The 25,163-nt window shown below is 40.7% G+C and overlaps 1 protein-coding gene across 2 annotated transcripts in view; it reads left to right on the top strand.

Moving 5' to 3' along the window:
* Positions 1-25,163, top strand: part of ABCD3 (ATP binding cassette subfamily D member 3) — a 44,744-nt gene that overhangs the window by 247 nt on the left and 19,334 nt on the right. Inside the window, exons 2-8 of one of the 2 annotated variants that reach the window (XM_053391686.1) lie at positions 14,688-14,721; positions 15,944-16,042; positions 17,531-17,619; positions 19,735-19,804; positions 22,912-23,009; positions 23,185-23,308; positions 24,533-24,589. In XM_053391686.1, coding sequence (XP_053247661.1) covers positions 14,688-14,721; positions 15,944-16,042; positions 17,531-17,619; positions 19,735-19,804; positions 22,912-23,009; positions 23,185-23,308; positions 24,533-24,589 — 571 coding nt within the window. Of the gene's footprint in view, positions 1-14,687; positions 14,722-15,943; positions 16,043-17,530; positions 17,620-19,734; positions 19,805-20,896; positions 20,967-22,911; positions 23,010-23,184; positions 23,309-24,532; positions 24,590-25,163 lie in introns of both variants that reach the window. The other variant, XM_053391685.1, reaches the window with a different exon arrangement.

The following is a 25,163-nucleotide window of genomic DNA, read 5'->3' on the forward strand; positions in this document are numbered from 1 at the left end:
GAATAAAGTGGCCCCCGGTAGTCGAGGGGGTGATTTAAGGTCGAGAGGGGGTGGGAAACAAAGAGAGACTCCAGAAGGAGCCTTGCAGAGGCTCCGTAGGCGTGGCATTTTTAGTGAACATTCAGAAACTATTCCATATCGACCGAATCAGAGCCGCACTGTGCCTTGATCCCTGTTGCTTTGCCCAGGGGCTCCGAAGTCTTTCTGTGCCCTCTTTGTTACCTTGACAACCTTTTACCTGGAGGGTTTCAACCCGGGGAAGCATGTGGCTCTTCCTTTCTCGGGGATGGTTAGAAATGGCACACCTGCTGCACATTGCACCTGTTGCACAGGTATCGAGGGTCCGGTGGCACACCTGTTGCCGCAGGTAGACCTGCAAAATAGGTGCTGTGCAACAGCCCCCCCCCAGCTTGACTTATCTTAATGATGCTGTGTTTCTTATCTGGGATAGGTACCAGATGTTGTTGGGCTCCTGACACCCATCAGTCCCGGCCGGCGCAGACAAGGGTCGTGGGTGCTGGAAGTTGTAGCCCATGATATCTAGTGGCACACCAACCAGACCCTTGGCTGCGTTCAAACATCTGAGAGATTAGCTTATAGGAGAACATAATATTATAATTGGTGTTTACATAGCATTTGAGAGTGCCAGAATATCTTCACATGCACTGTGTTGGTTACTGTGACAGCAGCTGCCAAGTTGGGTCAGTCTGGGGGGCTGAAGCTTTGAATTCCTTGCCATTGCACTGCACAAAATGTGACAGTAAGATAGTACTAATTGCTGAACTTCTGCCAGAACTTTAAAACAGTATTTAAAGAAGTCCTACTTAAAAGATGGAAACACTAAGGTTCAGCTGAGAAGGGAATTAAACTTTGCAGTGCTGTTAGTGTTCAGATGGACACCCCATTTCTCCCCCCTGGATGCTACTGAAGTTTGCTCCAAAGGCTCCCTTTTATTCAGAAAACAAAGACAACTATACTTTTCTTTGGATACGGGAAGCACTGTCACCTGGGTTCTTTAAAGAGGCATGTGCATTGCCTTATGGGCACTTGTTAGTTAGCCTTCATAAAGCTCAGGTAGCACTGGATTTTTTCCTGTAATTTCCTTTATCTAAATTGCCCAGGGCAAGATTTCCCAAAGAGAAAGTTGCAGAAGCACAAGGAGTGTGTGTGCAGAATGTAAAGACAATGTGTAAGCATGCATGAGTTCAAAGGGGGGACGGGGACCTGTGATTCTGGATTTTCCCTTATGAATATTCTGAAGAATGACTTGGCAGATGTATTCAGCTTAGGAGATATCCTAAATGCTTGAAAAAAATGCAGCTTGGGATAAACAAAGACTAATATTTATATATGGTATGCAGGCTGGCAGCTGTCATAGCAGGGATAATAAGATAATAGTTTGGGCAGTGATATTTATAAAATACTTTTCATTTGGTTTCAAAGTTGCACGTGTGTATAATCAGAGTGATAGATCTAAAAGATAGACTCACTTGTATCTAGATCATGTTTGTGTCACTCCTTTCTTTCTTTCTTATTGTCACTTGTTATCCAACGATCTCCAAGTAACTTACAACATTGTTAAAGACACAAATCAATATATTACACCACAAAACAAAACAGAAGACAGCCCCTATAGACACAGAAAGTTTTGACAACAAAATAATAACAAATGTTATTGTAGACTGTCAAAGCCTGGGAGAAAGGTTGGATGCAATTGATGCAAAAGTTTCGTAACTATTGGGCAATGATCAGTTTTTTTATATTTCAAAATGCTTTTATGTCATTATACATTTTATATTCTGCTCAATACTATGTTGCCTTGAGGTACAGTCCATAAGGGAATGTTTGAAGAGAAGTATTATATATTGATATGCTATGAACAATATTTTATCCAATGTTAAAATACAATAGTAGCCATCTTTCGAAAGTGAAACACTTAAGACCTTAAGCATTCCCCATCCCTGCCCCCTGGTGCATCACCGTGATATGCAAAAAAACTGATGTCCATGTGTCTAGGACATCATGTCTAGGAACAAATTTCCTGTAGACAGTGGTCCTAAGAAGGGGATAGCATTGTAACAGTAAATTATTTTAGAACATGATAACGCCTTTTTGGATGCTGGCGTGCATTGTTACAACTGAGATACAACATATGCCAGGAGTGGCAAAATTACTGGCACAGTGTTGCAGCAGGGATGTGTTTTGCTCACTGCCCAATGCTTATCATGTTTGCTTCATTATTGATTATAAGTATTTCAAATGATAATAAACTTATGAGTGATGTCCAATGTTCATCATACTCAGAGTAGACCCACTGAAATGAATGGGTGGGGTATAATTATTAATAAAATTAATATTATCATTATTATTGGCTTGTCCGTTGACTTTAATGGGTCTACTCTGGGTATGACTAATGTAAGATACCTTACTGTGTATGTGCATGTATGATTAAACAGACAAGTGTGGGATGCAAAACAATGAATTGTGGACTTGTTATGAAGATAGTATTACTATTTAAGATTTGAGTGCCTGGACCGTAATAAGTGTTAATATATATCAATGAAGTGACATAATTTCTGCCCAGAAATTTACACAGTACAATGGTACCTCGGGTTACATACGCTTCAGGTTACAGACTCCACTAACCCAGAAATAGTACCTCGGGTTAAGAACTTTGCTTCAGGATGAGAACAGAAATTGTGCTCCAGCGGTGGGGCAGCAGCAGGAGGCCCCATTAGCTAAAGTGGTGCTTCAGTTTAAGAACAGTTTCAGGTTAAGAACGGACCTCCGGAACGAATTAAGTACTTAACCCAAGGTACCACTGTAGTTGGTTACTTCAAGACTGGATTACTGCAATGTGCTCTGTGTGGGGCTTCCCTTGCACTTGATCAGAAGGCTGCAGTTAGTGCAGAATGCTGCTGCACAACTGCTGACAGGAGTGAGGCCTTAACAGCATATAACATCTGTACTCAGAGTTCTGCACTGGTGGCCAATTTGCTACTGGGCCAAATTAAGTGTGTTCCTATTAGTATGTAAAGCCCTTTGAAATTTGGGAGCAGCTTATGAGATTGCCTTACCCAACATGGGCCCAATCAACTGCTTTGATTGGCAGAATTGGCACTACTACAGGTGCCACATACTACCTGTTCCACATTTGTAAGAACTCAGTTGTTTAGTGTGGCAGCACTTAACACTTTGGAACTCCCTGCCTATTTATATCAAGCAGGTGTCTTCACTGTGCTCTTTTCAGCACCTGTTAAAAACATTCTTGTTTAGATAAGCCTACCTAGATGCCTAGAAAGTTGTGGTGATTTTAATCTGTTTTAGTATTTTAACTTTTATATGTTTTTAAGTACGGTATTTTATTTATTTATCTTTGAGGGTTTTTTTCAAAATCAAGCAGCGTATAGATTTTATGAAATAAACAAATAAGAATATTGAAAACTGTGGCAGATGTAGTAAGCTTGATGAAGCACTCTGCAAGTCCATGAAAAAGTTAAGTTAGCTTTTGAACTCATACATTTAAACTTTCTTGTCTCACCTGTAGAAGGAGAAACATATCTATATTCTTTGTAAATGCCATATGGTAACCTTGTATATCCTGGTTATAGTATAAAAATAGTCTCATTACCTCCCATTTGCAAGTAGTGTTTACTTATATGAACATTTGCTTGAATAAAATAACCTTATTTCTACACTAGAGCTAGTTTGCCAAGCTGATTTAAGTGCCAAACTGTATTACAACATCTGATTGCATGTTATTTCAAAGTCCAAAGTACTTGTTTCCATCCTCTCTTCGGTAACTAAGACTCTTCTGCTTTTAGAAGCTAACAAACTATTATTACAATTATTATTAAATAACATTTAATTGGGTTTCATAAACAAGGAACATAGGAACAATAATAATAAACATAGGAAGAATAAATAGACCAAATATTCTCATGCCATTTGTATATCACAAAAATAGCATAATAAATTTGCAGTAATATCTGCAACATATGGTTCATTATTAGTGGTCAGTGTATAAGTTCTTGGTTTTTGAATTGGTTTAAACAAAAACAAAGGAGGGAAAAGTGGAGGTTGGAATTCCCTCGATTAGTTCACTTTCCAATTGGACCCATTGTTTTGAGGTATCATCTAAAATAAAGTGGATGGCATGTCTTATTTGGTTAGCAATAAAATATAGTTTCAGTTTTGGGATACCACAGCCTCCTTCCACTGTGGGGAGGTACAGAAGTTTGGCATTTATTTTGAGTCCTTTGCAGGAAAAAATAAATTTAATTTTTTTCTGCCACCTTCATATCTGGTTGAGTGGGATCCAAAGTGGGAGTCATTGGAATAGATATCACAGTTTTGGTAGGATCATCATTTTTACCATTGCTAAACTGTTTCTGAGGGTAAAATGGGTGTTGCTCTATTTTTTTTCAAATTTTGAAGAATTGTCTGCCATACGGGGGGTTGTTTTGTTAATACAGTCTACTAAGGTTTCTTGTTGCAATTTTTCCTAAATAGCTAAGCATTGTGTGACAGAGTCTAATGCAGGGGTCAGCAACCTTTTTCAGCCGTGGGCCGGTCCACCGTCCCTCAGATCATGTGGGGGGCTGGACTATATTTTGAAAAAAAAAATCCTATGAACAAATTCCTATGCCCCACAAATAACCCACAGATGCATTTTAAATAAAAGGACACATTCTACTTGTGTAAAAACACGCTGATTCCTGGACTGTCCGTGGGCCTGATTGAGAAGGCGATTTGGCCGCATCCGGCCCACGGGCCTTAGGTTGCCTACCCCTGGTCTAATGCCTGTGTGTTGTGTGAATACTTTTTGCATCTTAGGTGGTACATTGAAGCATAAAGCTTCCCATTTTGAGAAGTTAACCTGCAGGCCTGTTAGTGTTGCAAAGTTGTTAAGATCTTGAAGTATGGCTGCTCCCGTGTTCAAGAGGTCAGGTGGATCATAATAATTAAATCATCAGCAAATAGCCCGATCATGCAGTTTAGTTTTTCAGTTTGGACTCTTTTAATGTCTGGTGGTATTCAGAGGCATATAGCTAATGGTTCTAAAGCTAGGATGAACAAAAAGGTAGAGGGTAAACAGCCTTTCTTTGTTACCTGTCAAATCCTTACCAGGGATGAATTTATATTGCTTATTCTGTTGATATATACTATTGTTGTACTGTGTGTTTTGGGTCTATGGACTGCAGTAAAGCTGTGTGTGTGTTTATTCTTACTGTGGCAGAAGATGCAGAGTGTATTTGTTTCAAAATGTGTATAAATTTCGGGTCAATTGCAATTTAGATAGAACTGCCAGCAAGTAGTCCCATTCTAGGCAGTCAAAGACTTTGAGAATGTCCAAGGCCATGACTACCAGTGGGGAAGTTGTCCATACCACATTTGATTATGTTTAAAAGTTTTCTGATTGGTTCATTGATGTTTCAATGGGGGACAAAACCAGCTTGGTCTGGGGCTATTTGCTTGTGCAAAAATATACCAATCCTGTTGACAAGCACTGATGTAAAGATTTTGTAATCCTGGTTAATCAGAGATCGGCCAAAAAGATTCTACCTTCTGCTGGTTTCCAAATGGTTTTAGGATAGCTGCAATCTTAGAGTGGTACCATGTTTTGGGGAGGGGTTCCCTTCTCATTAGGTTGTTAAATAGGCAGCCCATAATGTAATAATGTTTCTTTGAATTGTTTATAAAACTTGGAAGTGAAGCCATCAGGTCCTGAGCCTTTATGTGGTTTTAATTTTTTAATAACAGTCAATTTCTTCAAGGGTTAGTGAAGATAATGGGTAAGTTTTCTAAGAAATTATGGATATCAATTTTTATTTGGGGATTGTGTGGTATATAATTTAGAATTAAAGGAGGCAGCCCAAGTCGAGTGTGTTTGTGTGTGTGTCCATCTTAAAGAAATAAGAATCGGTATATTGTGAGCCATAAATAGTGAAAACGAACTGCTGAGTGTCAGTTCTTATATAGAAAATGGCTATTTCCAGTCGAAGTAATAATGGACCCAAGTTGTCAAATCTAAGGCTAGGGATCCCTACCATAGCCTTTAGTACCCCTACCACACTACCTACAAATTATTGATCTGGATTCAGGGTTAGAAAGCAAACACATTTTCTGCAGCAGAAGGGCTGCCCATGGCTGCCCATAACACTAAACTTTTGTTTACCTGACACAAAGGTTTAAAGAAACATGTGGGATCTTCTCTCCCTTGAAGAAGATAAGAAACAGCTTGGGAGGAAAGGATGTGTTTTGTTTGTTGTCCTTCTGGCTGGAGGAAAGAGGCGCTGGTTACTGGTGAAAAGATTTGTAGGTGCCTACATTAGGACACCTGTTCTAATTTATCCATTTGTTTACAATGTTTCATCCCACTTTGATGTTGACTTTGATTAGAATGTTGTGCAATTTATTGTTAAGGGCTTTATAGTCTGTATTACCAACTCTCCTGACAAGAGTTTGATCATGATTACCGAGTTCCGTGGGTGTTAAAATGGTGATGCAAACTCAAGCAAGCATATTGACCTTTCCCCTACTGAAAGGAATTTTGCTTGGTTATTACAGTGTAGGAAGTTTGATATTGCTGAACATGAGTCATTCAATAAACTTTACTCTTTGCCCCAATGGCGTTGGGGGAACAAGGTGAAAGTTGAGGACAGACAACCTGAGAAATACTGTTGTGACCGGCCTGTAAATAGTAGCATTGCATTGTATATGTCCTTGAATGTTTGCAGGTTACATGTTTCTGAAGCCATTGGGTATTTCATTTCACTAGAAAAGGGGTGGGGAGCCTCAGGGTTGTGTGTCTGGCCCTCAGGACCCTCCCTAGGCCATGATCTCTCCCTGGGACATTCACCCTCTTCTATGGCCATAACCCCCTCACTGCCTTCACACCCTCCTTGAGTGATGGTCCTTGAACTGGAATATGTCCTTGAACTATCCATACTATCCATTGCTTGCCTGAATGGAGCGTGTCTGTGCGTGTAAACCTGACTTTTGTGTGTTCAGAATGTAACCTACCGTACAAAGCTAAGAGTCAAAGCCATTCCCCCCGGAAGGGTTTTATGAGGGAATTTGGCCCTTCAGCTGAAAACGTTTTCCCACGCCTGCATTAGTGCTAGATGTTCCATGTAAAGATTGAACTGTTTAGGGTTGTCATATTTCAAAAAGTGAAAATAATCCAGACACAAAAGTTGGCGGCTGAGGGGGGGGGGGAGTTGTTGAGCTTACCAGCTGTATGGTAACTCTAGAACCGTTCTAACTGGGTACCTGTGACAAAGGAATTTGGCAAATACTTCAGATGATTTGTGGAATGGTGTGAGACTTTCTTCTTCCTTAAGGCGCATGAAAACTGAGTCAGTGAAAGGGAGAGTTCACTTCTTGTCTGCTATCAGTAAGCTTAGGCCTTAGCTGACACCTTGAAGACTCTGGCTTTTTTCTTTTTTTAAGTGATGGTCGCATTCCACTTCTCTCATAAGAACATAAAAAGTGTCCAACTAGGTCAGACTATGGCATGGCTTGCACAATGTGGTAATGCAAACCATGGCTGACTGGGACTGCATGTGTGTGCTGGCTTCTGGAGCAGAACTCACATCCTAGTCCTTTTAGCTCAGCTCAGTTCATTTTATTTATTTCATAAAATTTATGCACTGTTTGATTGTAAGAAAACCCTCAAAGTGCTTTATGAAAGGTGAAACAGGAAAATTGGGGGGAAATTGCAACCCTACTTTAAAACATACAAAAGTTAAATACTAAAATATATTAAAATGACATCAATGTTCTCAGCATCTGGGTAGGCAGGCACTGAAAAGAGTGCAGTGATTGTCACTTATTGGTGTCAATAGGCAGGGAGTTACAAAGTGCAGGTGCTGTCACACTAAATCAGAGGTTTTCAACCTTTCTGAGTCCACGGCTTCCTTGACAACTAAATTCTTTCTGCGACACCCCTCTGGGGCTCAGGAGCCCAGTTATGTCACCCCTTTACTGCACAACTGGCAGCCTCTCACCCTTTCTCGAATACCCTTCTTTGTGGAGTGCTCCCTCAGCCTCCTCTCCCCTCCCCTCTCCTTGGGAGTCTTCTGGGCAGCTGCTGCTGCCGCCCCTGGTTTCTGAGCTACCCCCCTGCCCTAAAGACAGGTGCCTCCTCACACTGCCCCATAGGGCCTGGGGCTTGTCTGTCCATTCCCAACAGCAAGGCCTGGCAGACTGGCTGGCTGGGGTCCCTTGCCCGTTTGTTTGCTTGCTTGCTTGCTTACTCCAAGGCCGCTTCAGCTCCTGGCAACTAGCACCCCCTGGCCAGCCCAGCGGCACCATTCGCCTGGGGAGCTTATAGCCAGGGCTGCTGCAACAAACAGCTGTGCAAGCCTTTTGGAGGCAGAGATGGAAGGGCATCAGAGGAGGGAGGGAAGGAAAGAGAGAGAGACAGAGGCTAGGGTTGCCTGTGGACCCCTGACCACCATTCAAGGCACCCCAGAGTGCCACGGCACTGCACTAAACAATCAAGTTCTTACAAATGCAGAACAGGTGCTGTGTAGCACCTGCAGTAGTGCCCATTCCGCCAATCAAAGCAGTTGCATGATCAGATGTAGGGTGGGGCAATCTCGTAGGTATAATGGTCCCAAGTTGTTAAGGGCTTTATAAACTAATAGTAACACCTTGATTGCTAAGCCTGGGACAGTGGTTAAGCTCTCTCCTCAATCACTACCTCCTACTAAATGCAAACCTCAACTACTGATGATGGCTATTTGAACATGGCTATCATATCACCCCTTAACTACTGATGATGGCTATTTGAACATGGCTATCATATCACCCCTTAACCTCCTCTTCTCCAGGCTAAACATGCCCAGCTCCCTTAGCTGGTTAAGCTCTCTCCTCCTTAGTTATTAGTGATATGATAGCCATGTTCAAATATATAAAAGGATGTCACATAGAGGAGGGAGAAAGGTTGTTTTCTGCTGCTCCAGAGAAGCGGACACGGAGCAATGGATCCAAACTGCAGGAAAGAAGATTCCACCTAAACATTAGGAAGAACTTCCTGACAGTAAGAGCTGTTTGACAGTGGAATTTGCTGCCAAGGAGTGTGGTGGAGTCTCCTTCTTTGGAGGTCTTTAAGCAGAGGCTTGACAACCATATGTCAGGAGTGCTCTGATGGTGTTTCCTGCTTGGCAGGGGGTTGGACTCGATGGCCCTTGTGGTCTCTTCCAACTCTATGATTCTATGATTAACCATGATCCAGGAATTTATTTATTTATTATGACGCATTCAGTAAATGTAAGCTAAGAGGACTGGAGAGAAGCAAAGTGACTGCAATCGCCTCCCTACAAACCCCGTACATTTGCACTAGTTATGGTTTGGCTTAGTGTTATGTGCAGACGCAGTCCCAAAGTCCATCTAGTCTAGCATTCTCTTTCTTGCAGTCAGGTTCTTTGGGGAAGTATACCTGCAGGCCATGAAGGCGACTGTGGTCTCTGTTGTTTGGCCTCAGCATCCACTCTCAGTCACCATTTTTTTTCTGGGTTAGTAGCTAGATTCTTTGTAGTGCTGAAAAGCACTCCTGCATTTTCTTCCTTTCAGTCTCTCCCAAAAGAATATCATGAGACTTGACTAGCACAGAGGTCTTAGAACATAACTTGCACAAAGGCCTACTGTTCGCTCCTGTGGCTTAATGTTGCATAAATGTGCGGCTCTGTAGCCCAAAGGTTGTATTGTGCAGTGGAATACAAAGAGAGAACAGGAAAAAGGGGAAGATAATACAATTGGGGTGAGAGTCAAGTTATTATAGTCAGGACTGCAGCTTTTTCATTAATCAGTTAGAATCAATGATTCAGAACAGTTTGATCAACTAAAAATGCGCTCCCAGTCAATTCTTGATTCAAGTACTTATAAGAACTGCAGGTGGCAAGTGCTGCCTTGAAAGAGCCATTCCTTCATGTATGAGAAAAAATGTGTTTGTTGTGGACATGCGCAAATCACTGAAAAAGAAAGCTTTGCTTTTATTTAGAACTATTTTTGTTGTACGTAAATTTATTGAGATTTTATCCATTGACTAAATTCAGTCAATTGACTTAAGGTTTTTCTTTAGCTGGCTCACAGTCCTTGTTACAGTGGTTTGTGTATTTTAGCACATTGTTTTCCTAGCTTTTTAAAGTGTTTTAGAAGCATCACAAAAGAGGTTTTTGGAGAGTAGTAAGTACCCAACAAGGACAAAATATTCCCAGAAGAAACTGTTGAAGGAATTTGCAGTTGTGGGCAAGTGTCTTGTGTGTACTGTTCTGATGCATAAATCTGTACCCTCATTTGCCTGCTGGCAGAAGAAAGCTCTTGTAGGTAAAAGGTAATGTATTACCTTATTACATTACCTTTGCACTTTGATTCTGTACTTGGCATTCTACACAGATGGAAAAGGAAATGTGGTGGAGCAGCCAAAGGTGTACATTGGCTATCGTAGAAAGAAAATTGTGTTTCCTTAATATAAAAAATTGCTAAAAAGAACTGCATAACAAATTGCAATGGCAAGTGCCAGAAACAGAAATGAAATGTTTTGGGGTTCTTGTTATTTTAAAAAATGAACATGCTTCATTTTGTGGAAACCAGGAATCATACATAGGCAGCTTCCTGTCTCAACACTGGTATCAGTTGCAAATGCAGTGTCTCCTTGCCCCCAACCAGTCCAGCCACTGGCACTCAGGGTTCTACTTTCTACCTGGCTATAGCAACTTGGGTGGAATTTGTCGGAAAAGGAGATGAAATGCCTCCACTTTGTCAATCCTCCTTCCTCTCCCAGGAACTTTCTAAGAAGAGAAGGGAGGGGAGAACAATGGTAACAGAGAGAGTGACCCATTACCACCTGCACAAATGGTCCTGGGAAAGGGCTGTGGGAACATCTTGCCACCTTGCTTCCAATCTCTGGGATGGATTAGTTGAAGGAGACCCTTGGGACTTTGGGAACCCTCACCAGGTCTGTTAACCTGTCTTAACAGACATAGCCTCTGATCAGGAGTGATGTTGCGCAGTGTCACAAATTGCACTTGCTTATAGCTTGCGCTGCATGCACCCATGGCCAAATTTAGATGGAGAGGATGGAGTGTCTGGGACCAGCAGAGATGGTCCCACATAGTACTGGTCCTGTATTACTTTATGAAGCAACTGAGCCCTGTGTTGCTAGGGTGGTATGTGGTGGGCTTCAGTGTGTTTCAGGATGTATATGAGTTTCAGTGTGGAGCAGTGTTTTGGAGTGCTGTTGGGGATCTCAGTGTAGGGCAGAGTTGGTGTTCAATGTAGGTCAGAGTTTGGGAGCGTAGGTTGTGGGTAGGGCCAGATTTAGGTTTGATGAGGCCCTAAACTACAGAAGGTAATGGGGCCCTTTATATGTTAAGCTGTCCTTTGTCAACAACAAATTGCCACTGTTTTCTGTGTTAAATATATGCTATATGGTAATTTATGGACCTAATCGGTCCATACACAACACAAAACACTGTTGCTGTATGTAGGTTTTATTTTATTTGTTTTTTATCTTATATTTTGGAAATGTACATTCAGTTTTTTTCCCCTTTAAATTTTTTGGGGGGCCCTAAGCTATAGCTTGTTTAGCTTATACATAAATCCGGCACTGGTTGTGGGGTGTGGGCACCTCTAGTGATTTGATTTCTTGAGCAACTAAACACATGACATCCAAAGAGAGGTTGGATGGCCATCTGTCATGTATGCTTTAGTTGAGATTCCTCCATTGCACAGAGATCCCCTGTGTCCCTTCCAGGTCTATGATTCTGTCTCACATGTATGCATTGCCGCAGCCATTCTCTCTCCCCACATGTTGTGAAATTAAATACTGGAAGAGAATGGCAATTTTCTCTTGGCAGACTTTCCTTGGGGAGGGGAACTTCTGAGTGTGGTGTTCACTATGGGATGTTGAGCGTATGTATATGGTTGCAATATGAGTGGGTTGCATGCATGTGTGTCTATTGTAGATGTGGTTCTCCCATGAGAATTTGTTAAGTTTCTAAAAGTTTCCATGGACCCAGAAAGGTGGTTGAACCCTTTTGTAACCACTGTACCACTCTGTGATACAGTTTTTCATGATACAGTGGTACCTTGATTTAAGAACAGTCCTGTTTACGAACGATTCGGTTTATGAATTCTGCAAAACCAGAAGTAGTGTCCCAGTTTGCGAACTTTACCTCGGTCTAAGAACGGAATCCGAACGGTGGAAGGGCACCGGCAGCGGGAGGCCTCATTAGGGAAAGCGTGCCTCTGTTTAAGAATGGTTTCGGTTTAAGAACGGGCTTCTGGAACAGATTAAGTTTGTAAACCGAGGTACCACTGTATGTACATAGTCATTGGACATAGCATCTACTAGGTTACTGTGTCTGAAAACACTTCAGTCCTTGCAGGATTTTAGCTTTACTTTTGCTTTCAGCCATGTGCAACACATTTTTCCAGAACTTTTTTCATATATTTTAATGGGGCTGGAAAACCTGAATAATTTGAACCACTGATCAAAACTTCACGAAACCAATGGCATTCACTCCCACGGGAAGCAGTGATAGGATGGCTTTCAAAGATTGGATGGCTTTAAAAGAGGTATGGCTAATTCACGGACAATAAGGCTGTCCATCATCATCATCATCATCATCATTTTATTTGTATGCCGCCTTTCCATAGTTAAAACAATGCTCAAGGCTACTAGCCATGATGGCTACTCTCTGCCTCCATGGTTGGAGGCAGTAATGATGGAAACCCCAGGAAGACAGTGTGTTGTTGCACTTGGGTTCTGCTGGGGGGCTTCCCACAGGCATCTGGTTGGCCGCTGAGAGACTCTTGCTCGACTAGATGGTTCTGATTCAACAGGCTCTCCTCACGTTTTTTAAAATTGGTACCAAACTTCCAAGTATTGTGCCCTTTGGTAGAATTATAACTTCTGGCTCTCTCTGGAAACTTAGACTAAAGACCCTTTAATGGGAAAAAAGGCCTTCCAACAGCTATACAGTGGTACCTCGGGTTAAGTACTTAATTCGTTCTGGAGGTCCGTTCTTAACCTGAAACTGTTCTTAACCTGAAGCACCACTTTAGCCAATGGGGCCTCCTGCTATGCCGCTGCCACACGATTTCTGTTCTCATCCTGAAGCAAAGTTCTTAACCCGAGGTACTAGCGGGGGTTAGCGGAGTTTGTAACCTGAAGCGTATGTAACCCAAGGTACTACTGTATCTTGATTAGCAGTGTGACCTTATACGTGCAGTACTGTACTAAGAAGTAGATTCTACCAAGTCCAATGGGGATTTCTCCCACCTACGGGAGTATAGTCTTGCTGCCTAAACGGGAGTAAAGGATCTCATTGTGTTCGTAACTGAGTTGCACATTGTAGGCGACGTTGTCAGAAATAACCTGTGAACTGGTGCCACACCTAGTGAATCAGGTTGTACTAGAATGATTAACTGTGCGTCTTGTACTTTTAATCCTTTAAAGAGTACTGCCATAATTCCCCCAGGCAGGAATTTTAAGTTACAGCTAGTGCTGTTCTAGCCTAACCTGTCTGTCCCTGCGCATCATGCTCATACACACATGTGTGGATGCTGTAGTGGGGGCAATACCAGCAGGGTGTAATTGACAGAGATAGTGAATGTCCCACCCCAACTCTATAATCTTTATATGGAACACATAAATGCTTATAACATGTGAACAAGGGCTGAGACATCAAAGGAACTTTCAATGCTCAGTTGTCCAAATTATTTTTCTCATTAATAACGTTGATTTTTGTGTGTGTTCTTAAGTAATTTATAAACTTCCCTTAGGTATTCATCAAAATCTTTGAGCATTCTATTGTAAAGGCTCTTGGATAATATATATATATATATATCCAGGGCAGGGGGGAATATGGCAATGAAAATTACCTTTCTGCAAAAAAACCAACAACTCGACAGTGCTAATTTATGCTTTCTGCCCCCACTACCCTGAACACAATCAGGAGACCAACTTACCAGCCACATTGTATTTCGTGCCCTTTTTTGCCCTGCAAATCTCACCTATTTAGGCTGATAATGCTTATCTCAAGACTTCCAATGTAGGACCATTAAAATCCAGAAATATTATTGCAGCTGTTTATGCCAATTTTGTAAAATTAGACACTGAAGCCCATATGAATCCTGTGGTTGCTTCTGATAACTGTCCACCTGAAAGTGTGGGGTTCAGTTTTCAGGCTTCAATACCTTTTTAAAGAATAGACTCTTTCCTGGTAGTAATGGGAGTTGTAAGGATGTATAACTCCCCCCCAGTCCAGCCCAGGAGCAAATTAGAGCAGAGTGTCTGCAGTACATGAAGACAGTAGAAATAATGTCATTGATACGAAAAAGTTTCCAGTAGAATATTTGGCCGCTTTAATGTTGCTAGCTTTTATGCTGAATAATTGAATTTTATACTGGAATTACATACCATTACAAAACAACAAAACCACCAGGGTGGCAAGGGGGAATGCATAAACGATGCATTTCTCCTGTGGTTGAAAATCAGCTTCTGTATGCCTTGTGCTAAACTGCTTTCATTTCCAAAAAACTGCTGTATATTACTACTCTTGCTCTACCTAGTAAAGAAACAATTTAAAGTTTTTGATATTTTTATATGATGTCTTTTGAATAACTCTTCTTCTGAACCAAGAAAATAACTAAAATAACTCTTCTGTTTGCAGAAAGAAAAGTGGAAAAACATTACCTGGCAATGAGGTGAGTTACTAAATTTGGCAATGTTAATGCAGATTAGGTGGTTGCTAAAATCTAGTAATTCCACCGAACAGCTCAATAAATTGCTTTGAAGTATAGTCTTTGTTCAGTTCAGAAAACAATAGCTTAGAAAAAGGGTTATTTATCTAGATTTTCCTGTTGTTTTTGAGTGGTAACAGTAGAGTGACAATGCAATTCTATACATGTCTGCTTGGAAGTAAGTTTCATTAAGTTCAATGGGGCTTCTTATCAGGTATGTGAATATAGGATCTCAGCACAATTGGAGTAAATCATCTAAAATATCAATGTGGCTTTTCTGTAGTGTTTGCAAATGAAAATACTTTGGATAAATTTGTATCAGTTAACATTAATAAAATCAAGAAGGCATTCTAGAGCGTTTTGTACAGACAAGAGAAAGTATGTTTTAAATGGTGCTAATGCTTGAACACCATACCTTTCTTTTCCTAGCACTCTGAAATATATTAAATAATATTGTTTTTTCTTTCTTGTCCATGTTTCGTAAAGCAAACATTATTGATGCTTTTTTGCTTAGTTTGTTTACCACTGGGTGACTTTTCCCCATCTAGCTTTAGTTTGGAAATATTGCAAAATGTGAGATGCTTATGTGTGTTGTTCAGTTCTGCTTCTGATGTAAAGAAGGGCCATGCACCCATGTGTTTCGATGCCAGGATAAGGAAGAGATCATTAATCCTTCCTCCTCCCCATGCAGTTTACACCTGCAATGAGCAGCTATCCAACCACACTATCCAACCATCTTATCCTCTGTCATTCCCTTCTCCTTGTGCCCTCCATCTTTCCCAACATCAGGGTCTTTTCCAGGGAGTCTTCTCTTCTCATGAGGTGGCCAAAGTACTGGAGCCTCAGCTTCAGGATCTGTCCTTCTAGTGAGCACTCAGGGCTGATTTCCTTCAGAATGGATAGGTTTGATCTTCTTGCAGGACATGGGACTCTCAAGAGTCTCCTCCAGCACCATAATTCAAAAGCATCAATTCTTCAGCGATCAGCCTTCTTTATGGTCCAGCTTATGTAGTATTTGGCAGATTTAGGGTTCCAACAGCAATTCGTGTAGAATGGGTTGGCTGTTTCAAAGTGATTAAAATACAGTTGTGTGCATGGCATCTAATACTGTGCTGTCAGTTGACCAATATGGAATGCAAAAAGAAAACAGCAAGATAATTGTATTGTGTTATCTTTTCATGTGCAGAAAGAAGTCAAGAAAGAACGAGCTGTAGTAGACAGAGTATTTTTTGCGAGAATACGACAAATCCTGAGAGTTATGGTCCCTAGAACATTTTGTAAAGAGGTAAGCTGCAAATGAAGAACAATCAACCTATCTAATTATGTTGCTTTTACCTGTCACCATGATTCTAATAATCTGATCACTTTCTGATGTCATTTATATCAAACTATTTTCCATGCAGCCTTTTCAGTTACCAGAATTAAGTTGGGCTCAGAGTAATGGCTTACAATATGCATTTAAGCCTCAAATTGATGGGTTTCAATATACATTATTTCTCATATATCTGATGACTTAAAAATAGTTTTTATTTAAGATTTTTTTTGTGTTACTAGCAAATAAACAAACAAACAAAAGTACATATAGTGTCTCTACTTTCAAATAATAGTCTTTTTCACAGTTTGTTTGCATTCAGCACAACAAGACAATGACTTATCCCAGTCAACAGCATATGAATTGATATGGGTATACAACCCGCCCCCCCGTCCCACACACATACAAACAAACCCGACCGCAACCAACTGAATATAACCAACGAAGCTCTGGACCTCCAATCTCTCGCAATGCCAACAAAAATAAATATATATATGTAAAGAACCTACTGATGTGATGCTGTCACAAAAACCCTGCACGAACACTATGCAATAGAACTAAATATCATTATTCCCTCCCCACAATCTCTCTCCCCTATTTTCTCTTTCCTTTCTCTTTTCCCCCAACTGCATAATGTTTATGACACCTTATTCATATGTCATTGAGAACATCAAGAAAATTGTGAATTACAGACCTGCTGTGAGAACTGAGCCTCATAAATATGGGACACATCAGTGGCTATAGTTGAGATTTGCATAAAATGGTTTCCATGATTTTTCTTTAGCCTGGCCTTCTGTTTAATCCAGGTTAAAATGTTTTTCAGCTTTTTATTTAATTTCACAGCATTGCGTCCAGATTTGCCCTTCCAAGAATGAAAGGGCCCTTCTATTCCAGTGGGGAAATCCAGTGAGGGGAGGGGGAGACAATTTGTGCCAATACCCCTTCTACCTGCAGCCCCCAACACTGCCTCTAAGACTTTTCTGAAGGATCTCCCAACCCTTTAGAGCAGCATAGTTCGGGGAGGGGGTGGAACAGCCTTTTCCAGCGCACAGGGAGAAAGGGAGTCCGATAAGATTGTTTCACATAGCATCCCATGGGTAGAGATTTACCTAGAGGCAGTCTGGATCCAACACATAGACATTTACTGGCTTTTTTCTTAAAAGAAACTTTTCCTGAGTCTCTGGTGAAGGCCAACTGAAACTCAGGGGCATGGGAACCACCAGAAGTGTCCAATCAGAGTGTCTTAGTGATCAAGGTGGAGCATAAGGAATCAGGTGGTCCTTAAGGTATTTTGGATGAAAGTTATTTAGGGCTTTGTGGATTAACACAAGTACCTTGAACTAAATGACTAAAATTTGTGCCCTGTCCTTTGTAATTGAAGAAAGACTCTAGGCTGTTTGTAGTAAACTCATTAAGGAATGATCATCTGTGAACACTGACAACTCACTTTACTTTTACTAGACAGGTTATTTGGTACTTATTGCCATGATGCTGATACTTCGCACATACTGTGATATTTGGATGATTCAGAACGGAACTGTTATTGAGAGGTAAGCATTCCATATTTGATCCTTGCATTGTATACTCGTGTGACATATAAGATTGCAATAACTAGGGACAAAGGTTGCATAAAATGGATTGGCAGTTGACTTAGATGTAAAAAGATAATGGGATGGGGAGGTAAATTATTGTTCCTGCTGTGAGAATGAACCAAAAAGAGTGTCTGGCTCTTATTTCTCTTCTCATTCTCTCTTGTAGCTGTGTGGAAGAGAAGCTATGAATTCTAAATTAACCACAGTTTGATCATGACTTGTTCTTACTACTGATAGTTAAAATAAACCTCAATTTACAGAGTTCAGAAGTCATGGGGAACTGTGACTAGTTTAAATTCAAATGCAGATGTTTTCATGTTCTTCTCACATGGAGGAGGGGAATGCCTGGGCTCGAGGCTTGTCACAGCTCATTCTGGTAGCAGGAAACCATGCCTTCCCTCTGGCCCTGTTTGCATATAATAGCTTATCATTGTTTAGTGCTATTTATCCAAGCTGGAACAAGATTAAGCACAGCTTCATTACCCTCCATAATCTCCTGCTCTCGTGTGTTTTGTTTCACTTTTTCAGACACCTGGTTTTGCATACGAATCAGAGACTGTGGTTTAAAACATGTTACTTAAACATTCCAGATTTATCCCCTGTGGCTTGAAGCTGGCTTGTTTTGAAGAATACAAAACAGAGTTTGTTTTAAACCACAACAGCCAGTTCCTACACCACAACCCTGTCAGATTACATGACAGGGAAATTAAACGCTGCAGAAGTACTTGTTTCAGATGCTGGGGGGAGCATAAGTCTTTGCTCAGGCTTGTTCTAGATTATGCATCTCTCACTAAACCATGGTTTAGTGTGTTGCGCAAAGGGGACCGATACATCCGTTATGCAGTCAGTGGCTTAGCTCATACATCTCATTAAACCATAGTTAAAAACTTAAGTATGCTTAATGGGAATGAGTAGCACGCTGTGTGTGTCTGCTGAACAGTTCATCCTCGTTCATCTTCGTTCATCGACTTGTGCTGCCACCACACCACTGCAAAGAGTCAGGGTTGTTGTGATGTTCGAATCTGGTTTCTTAGATTGTCTTTCTCCAAATACAAAGTGTGAGCAATAAAGCATGAACAAACTACGACACTGAGTTTGGACGTCATGACAAGCCAGACCATCTAGTTTCCCATCAACATGGCATGAGCAGGAGACTGTTCAGCATCATGCTGCACATTCACATTACAGCATAGTTTAACTATAGTTTAATGTAACAATATCCAATATGGTCCATCCTCCCCAGATATGTGGGACTACAACTCCCATCATCCTTGGCTATTAACTATGCCTGGTTGGAGTCGATGGAAGTTCTGATCCGTGACATCTCAAGGGGGGGGGTGGAATGTTAGCTACTGATTTAATGTGATGTGTGAACCAGGCCAACGTACTTATAATTGTCACAAGTGAAAGTTCAATCCAAGCAAACAATTAGTTTTCTCTGACGGTTGGTAGGATACTGGTAGTGGGGAGGGACCAATTTGTGGCAAATTTCCTATTTGTTATACAAAATATAATCCAGCGTAATTTATTTCTGTGGGGTATAATCTGCAAATAAAATGCAGTCTTGTAGGCAGAAGTGATATTCAGAGACTTTCTGTGTTTTAAAAGAAGAGGAATGTGCTTGAGTTTCGGTTTCTTGTTTGGGTTTCATAATACAAAAAATGAACCAATTGTACACAAAATACTATTTGACTTTATTATTTTTATCTTGCACATTTAGTTCTCTGCTAAATCGGTTGTATGTCTGTCATGTCAGCAGTAATGATTGTTGATATAGTGGTACCTCGGTTTTCGAACGTCTCCGTTGACTAACGTTTCAGTTTTTGAACGCCGTATACCCGGAAGTAAATGCTTCCATTTTTGAACGTGCCTTGGAAGTCATGCCACGCATCTTCCATATTGAGGCTTCTGTATTGAGTTTTCAATTTTTGAATGTTTCAGAACTCGAACTGTCTTCTAGAACAGATTACGTTCGAAAACCAAGGTACCACTATACACTGTAAAAATATATAATGGTGGTAACTCTTCAGTCATTAGCAGAGCTGTTAAATTATGTACATTTTTTTCTTGCAGTGCAATCGTAAGCAGGGATCTGTCGCTATTCAAGAAATCCTTTTTTAAATTTGTAGTTTCCATTCCACTGGTAAACAGATATTGTTAATATTAGCATGCACCTGTTACATTTATGCTGTGATAACTGACGCATAACTGAAGCAATTAGCTTTTTCCTTCCAGTTTATGGCTTCCGAAATTTAGTTTGAATAACGTCAACTAAATTGTACAGTTTATGGTGCTCTTGTGGCTTTTCCATTTTTTAATTTTAATTGCTTCAGAATGTATGGTCTTACAAGTTGTACTGAATGGTGTCGGTTATCTTCACTGTTGCTTTCTACCTCTTCCAAAGTAAACCCCTTTGCCTAGGTAGAAAAGAGAACAAAGTAAACAATTCCCCAACCTCTCTTCAATTCTCATTCTAGATCAAGGCATTACCAAATGGTCAGAACTTCTCTGTGCTCACTATATTTTTAAACCCTTGTCACCATTCACCTACCCATTCCTGACTTTTCCCTCTCCCCACCCTCCACTGTTTTTGGTTTCTCCTCACATTTTTTTTTGGGGGGGGGGAACACACCTTTCTTCATTTCTAATGCTGCTAATCAAAACGTTTGAGCTCAGTGGGCCGAATGCTATTTATTTATTTCCAAAGGAAACGAAACTGCCTCTTCAGGTGGTAGCTCATTATAGCTCCTTCCTCCCCCCCATCCCGGTGTCCTGAGGTCATTTGGATGCATATTTATTTGTGAACAGAAGCTGAACGATAGAGAATGAGGAGAGGACATGAGGACATAGTGATAATTTGGGCAACTACATCGTGGAGGGGTGGAATTCAACACTGAGCTTGTTTGGTGACAGCCCTATTGTTTCCTTCCATGGAGAGAGAAAGCTTCCTGGAAGACCCGCAGCCTTCCCCATGTTAACAGCCTCTATAGTTAGTTGTTTTAGAGCTGCAGTGGAAACGCGGAGAAGGGTTTCGGTAGACCAGCTGTTGCTTTGTCGGCAGATGTGGAAGCGCATCTGTCTGCCTGGATGGTGGAACTAGAGTCCTGCTGCTTTCTTTGTTGAACTTCTTGTCCTGTGTTCACCTTAAATGGCTTTCTACTTTGCCTTCATGGAACCATTGTGGGATGGGCTTTGCTTCCCTTACGCCTAACATTTTGCATGTGGTGGTTTGCAGTGCTATCATTGGCCGCAGCAGAAAAGATTTCAAGAGGTACTTGTTCAACTTCATCGCTGCTATGCCTGCTGTAAGTGTTGACATCGCTTTTGTAAACGTGACCAATTCCAACTTCTCAGATGAGCTCCAAAGTTAGCTGTTGTGTTTTAAAAATTGAAATGGCGTGTTATTTTCTTTTTTTAAAAAAACTTGCACATGCATCTAGGGTCATAATTAATCCCAAAGGGCTGTAAGAAATATATAATGCTTTAACTTAAAGGCAGTGAGATAAATTTCACTCCAGTTTAAAGGTTGAGGGTGTGTGTGAAATACTCCACATCCAGAGTATTTAGGGGTATAAGTAATTTTTTTTTTAATGTAGACAGCAGCTAAGATGAAGAAATGTTAGCTATTCATGTTAGTTTATATTCATCCCTCTACAAGAGTTTTAGTTGAAGAAAAATGTACATAAATATGGTATTGGCAACTGGTGAGAAGTGGTCATTAGAGATCCAAGGGGAGCAGGAAAGAAAAACAACTTTATAAAAAAAAAATTAAGAAATAGAAGTATAGACCTTCTTAAGTGTCTTTCATCTTTTTCCTGACATATGACTCTGTTGGCATTTTTGGCCTCAATGTCAGATGAGAAAGTGCTTTTTACAAGTGTTAGACGATTTTGTAGAAAAATGCATTCTTGTTCTAGAGTGTTGTGACTGCAAAAAATATAGACAGGCATTAGTGTATATGGAGCAGTTAGATTAATAACTCAAACTTGGTGGAAAGCCTCAACAACCTTTCCACCCTTCTAAAATTCATAAATAGCATACTGTGTGTAGCTGCCCACCCCCAATTAAACAGCTGAATGACATCCAATAAGCCCTTATCAAGAAACTGAGTTTATTTGTAAATCATGATAATACCCATATACCTTTTCTCTTGTTTGAGCTCCTTGTTTAAGACGTCTACATTATTATAATATGAATATTGTGATAAAACATTAAAGTAATATGTTCCAACATAAATATAACTGAATATGTTCCAACATAAAAATAACTGAATAGTCCTTCCTTCTGATGAAGTACATGCATTTTCAGCCTTTAAACAGTGATATCACTTTGTGGCTGCAGGATTTAGACTAGGGATGCCACATGTAGTTGATGGATCAGATTAATCAATTTAATAATATATTTAAGAGTACTTGGACTTGAAATGGTGTCCCTAATTCACAGATGAGCCATCTTAAAACAGCCGTTCTCTCCGATATGTGAGAGAAGAGGGAATGATTCAATGACACCTGTGTGCATCATCTAAAATAAAAGAGCAAATAAAAAGGCTTGTATACAAAGGTGGTGTTCTACTAGTGGAAAACTTCACTGCTCATTAAAGAGCTGTTTCTGACCTTAGGGGAAAGTGCTGTATGAGAAATGTAGCCCCAAATCTAATATAACCTCTTCCATTTCTGGAAACTCTTGCACAACCAACCATAAATAAATAAATCATAAAAACAAAACAAACCCCATAACAGACACAGGAAGCTTTGACAGCACACTGGTAACAAAACAACACCATTTGAATCCAGGAGTGGATAATCTTTGGCCCTCCAGATGTTGCTGAACTGCAACTCCTATCAGCCCTAGTAGACATAGTCAGTGGAAAGTTTTCTATTTCCTTACATGATATTTTGTGGAAATGGCACTAATACACCTTCCACTCAGTTCTCTGGATCCAAGCCGGCGTTGTTGTTTATAACTATTCTGAATACAAATTTATGTAGGTTGACAGCACGATCCCATGCATGATACTCAGAGGTAATTCTTACTGAGTTTATTGAAGCATACTTCTGAGTAATCATATGTGGGATTGCAGCCCAAGATTTATTCAGTTGAGTGATGATCCTGGTTTTTAACCTGCCATCTGAGCTAACCTAAGGTGGAGGGTTTCATGCAGCTTAGACTTTGCCCTCTTACTGATGCAAAGAAGCAATCCTTATTTAGCTTATTTGAGTTTGTGTAACATTGTACTGCTGCTGTTCATAGATCTCCCTGGTGAACAACTTCCTGAAGTACGGGCTAAATGAGCTTAAGTTGTGTTTCCGTGTTCGACTCACCAAGTACCTATATGAGCAATATCTTCAGTAAGTGACTAATTTCCCTCCCTCCAATATGTTTAATGATTTAATATAAATTTAAATTTAAACCAGTCTTAAATCATGTGCTTAATTGTTAAACATGCTATCAGTTATTTATAAAACGCATGATTCAGTAGAAAATGCCACATTAATCTAACTCACTGTTTTCCACACATTTTAGGACTTATACCTATTACAAAATGGGGAATCTGGACAACAGAATAGCCAATCCAGATCAGCTACTGACACAAGATGTAGAAAAGTTTTGTAACAGTGTAGTAGACCTGTATTCAAACCTTAGCAAGGTAAGTTTAAAGAGGAGCCGTCTTTGGTAATTCCATAATCTGCATAATTAAACATCAATTGAATATTTGTAGGATAGAAGTATATTAATATCAGTGTGTGACTGTTTAGCATAATCATTTGCATTCAGTCCAGCATATCATTTGCATTAAGTCCAGTGCATTACTTGAGTCAGCCACATCAAAGATAGTTATAGTCCACAAGTTATTAGGCACTACACTGCAAATGACTTCAATGTCTTTCATTTAGGGCATGTCACATGCAACTGAAGTAGTTTCAGTTGAGCTGCTGCTTCTTTCCACACATTCTGTTAAGCAGCTTACAACACCATGTTTGCAATCTATAGCTTCTTGTCTGCCAAGCCACAGATGGTTGTCTCTCTTGTTTCAGTCCTCTCGTAAACTTGAAAGACTTTCTCGGAGACAGTTTGTAGACAGCTGTTGAGCAAACGAGACAAACTGAAGAGAAAGACTGAATAGATAGGATGATGCATATTATTGTCTTAAGTTTTGAACTCTTCGTTTTCTACCGTAGATTCCGGCGTATAAGACGACTTTTTAACCCCAGAAAAGAGGTTAAAAAGTCAGGGGTCATCTTATACGCCGGGTATGGGTGGCGCGGAGCTGAGCCCGCCCCCCGCTGCTGCTGTGGCGGCTCCAAAGCGGCGGCGGCGGCGGGCTCTGCTGCACTCCACGCGGCTTTCTCCCGGCAGAGTCCGCCCCTCGCCACTGCTGCTTCGGAAGCAGCGGGAGGCTGGCTCAGCTCCATGCCGGGAGAAAGCTGCCCAGCGCAGAGCCCCCCCCCCCGCTGCTTCGGAAGCAGCAGCAGGGGCGGCGGGCTCCGCTCTGCACCGGGCGGCTTTCTCCCAGTGCAGAGCTGCCCAGCATATTAGGCAACTGGGCTTAGAAGACGAACCCCCAAATTGCAGCTGCCAATTTGGGGGGTCGCCTAATATGCCCAGTCACCTAATACGCCGGAATCTACGGTAAATTGAATGGTGTTATGTATTGAACTGTGTCCAACCACTACTTAATAAATGGAATGTCTGATTTCTTGGAGAATGAATATAAATCATATATTTCAGTGTTGTGTGGGCTAATTTGGCTGTGTTTATTTGCAGAACATGAGAGCTTGTTTAGAAGTTGTGTACTTTTTGGACTTTTTGAAAGTTGTGTGTCTTTTTTTTTTGGCCTCATGATAACTAATATTAAACCTTCTCTTAACAGCCATTTTTGGATATTGTTTTGTATATCTTCAAGCTAACAAGTGCAATAGGAGCTCAGGTAAGATCACATTTTTCATTATGTACAGTAATTGTTCTGCAAATGACCCATTTGTTCTACAGCACAAGCAATGTATTATCAGGGAACTTTCTATACATCTAGTATTCAGAAACATTTGGAACCAAAGCATTTAAAAAAATACACAAACACTCCAGGCCATTTTATTACGCAACTGCTCTTGAAAATTTCTCAAGTCAATGCTGACATCACTGGAAATATGTTGAAAGATGAGGGGAAGTCGCAGTTGAAACTTTATAGGCTAATTTCATAACATACAGACAAACAAGTACCAGCGTATACAATCCATGCTCTCTTGGAAGGTGATTGCATCATAGCCAAGCTGTTGAATTTTCATTGGCTTCCATTTCTGAGTGGATCTAATGGTTTGCCAATAGTTCGACGTCACTTTTTGTGGAAGTGTTTGTCCTGAAAATCCCTTATCCAGTCGTGAGGTAGATACAGCCATGTGAAAAAAGAAATTATCACATGTCTGCATTCTTTCCAGTGTGTGGTTCAGCTTGCTGTGTGCTAAGAGTGTATTTTACCACATTTCAGCTGGTAGACTTTAAATAAC

The sequence above is a fragment of the Podarcis raffonei genome, chromosome 6 (assembly GCF_027172205.1).
Source record: "Podarcis raffonei isolate rPodRaf1 chromosome 6, rPodRaf1.pri, whole genome shotgun sequence".
Taxonomy (NCBI): domain Eukaryota; kingdom Metazoa; phylum Chordata; class Lepidosauria; order Squamata; family Lacertidae; genus Podarcis; species Podarcis raffonei.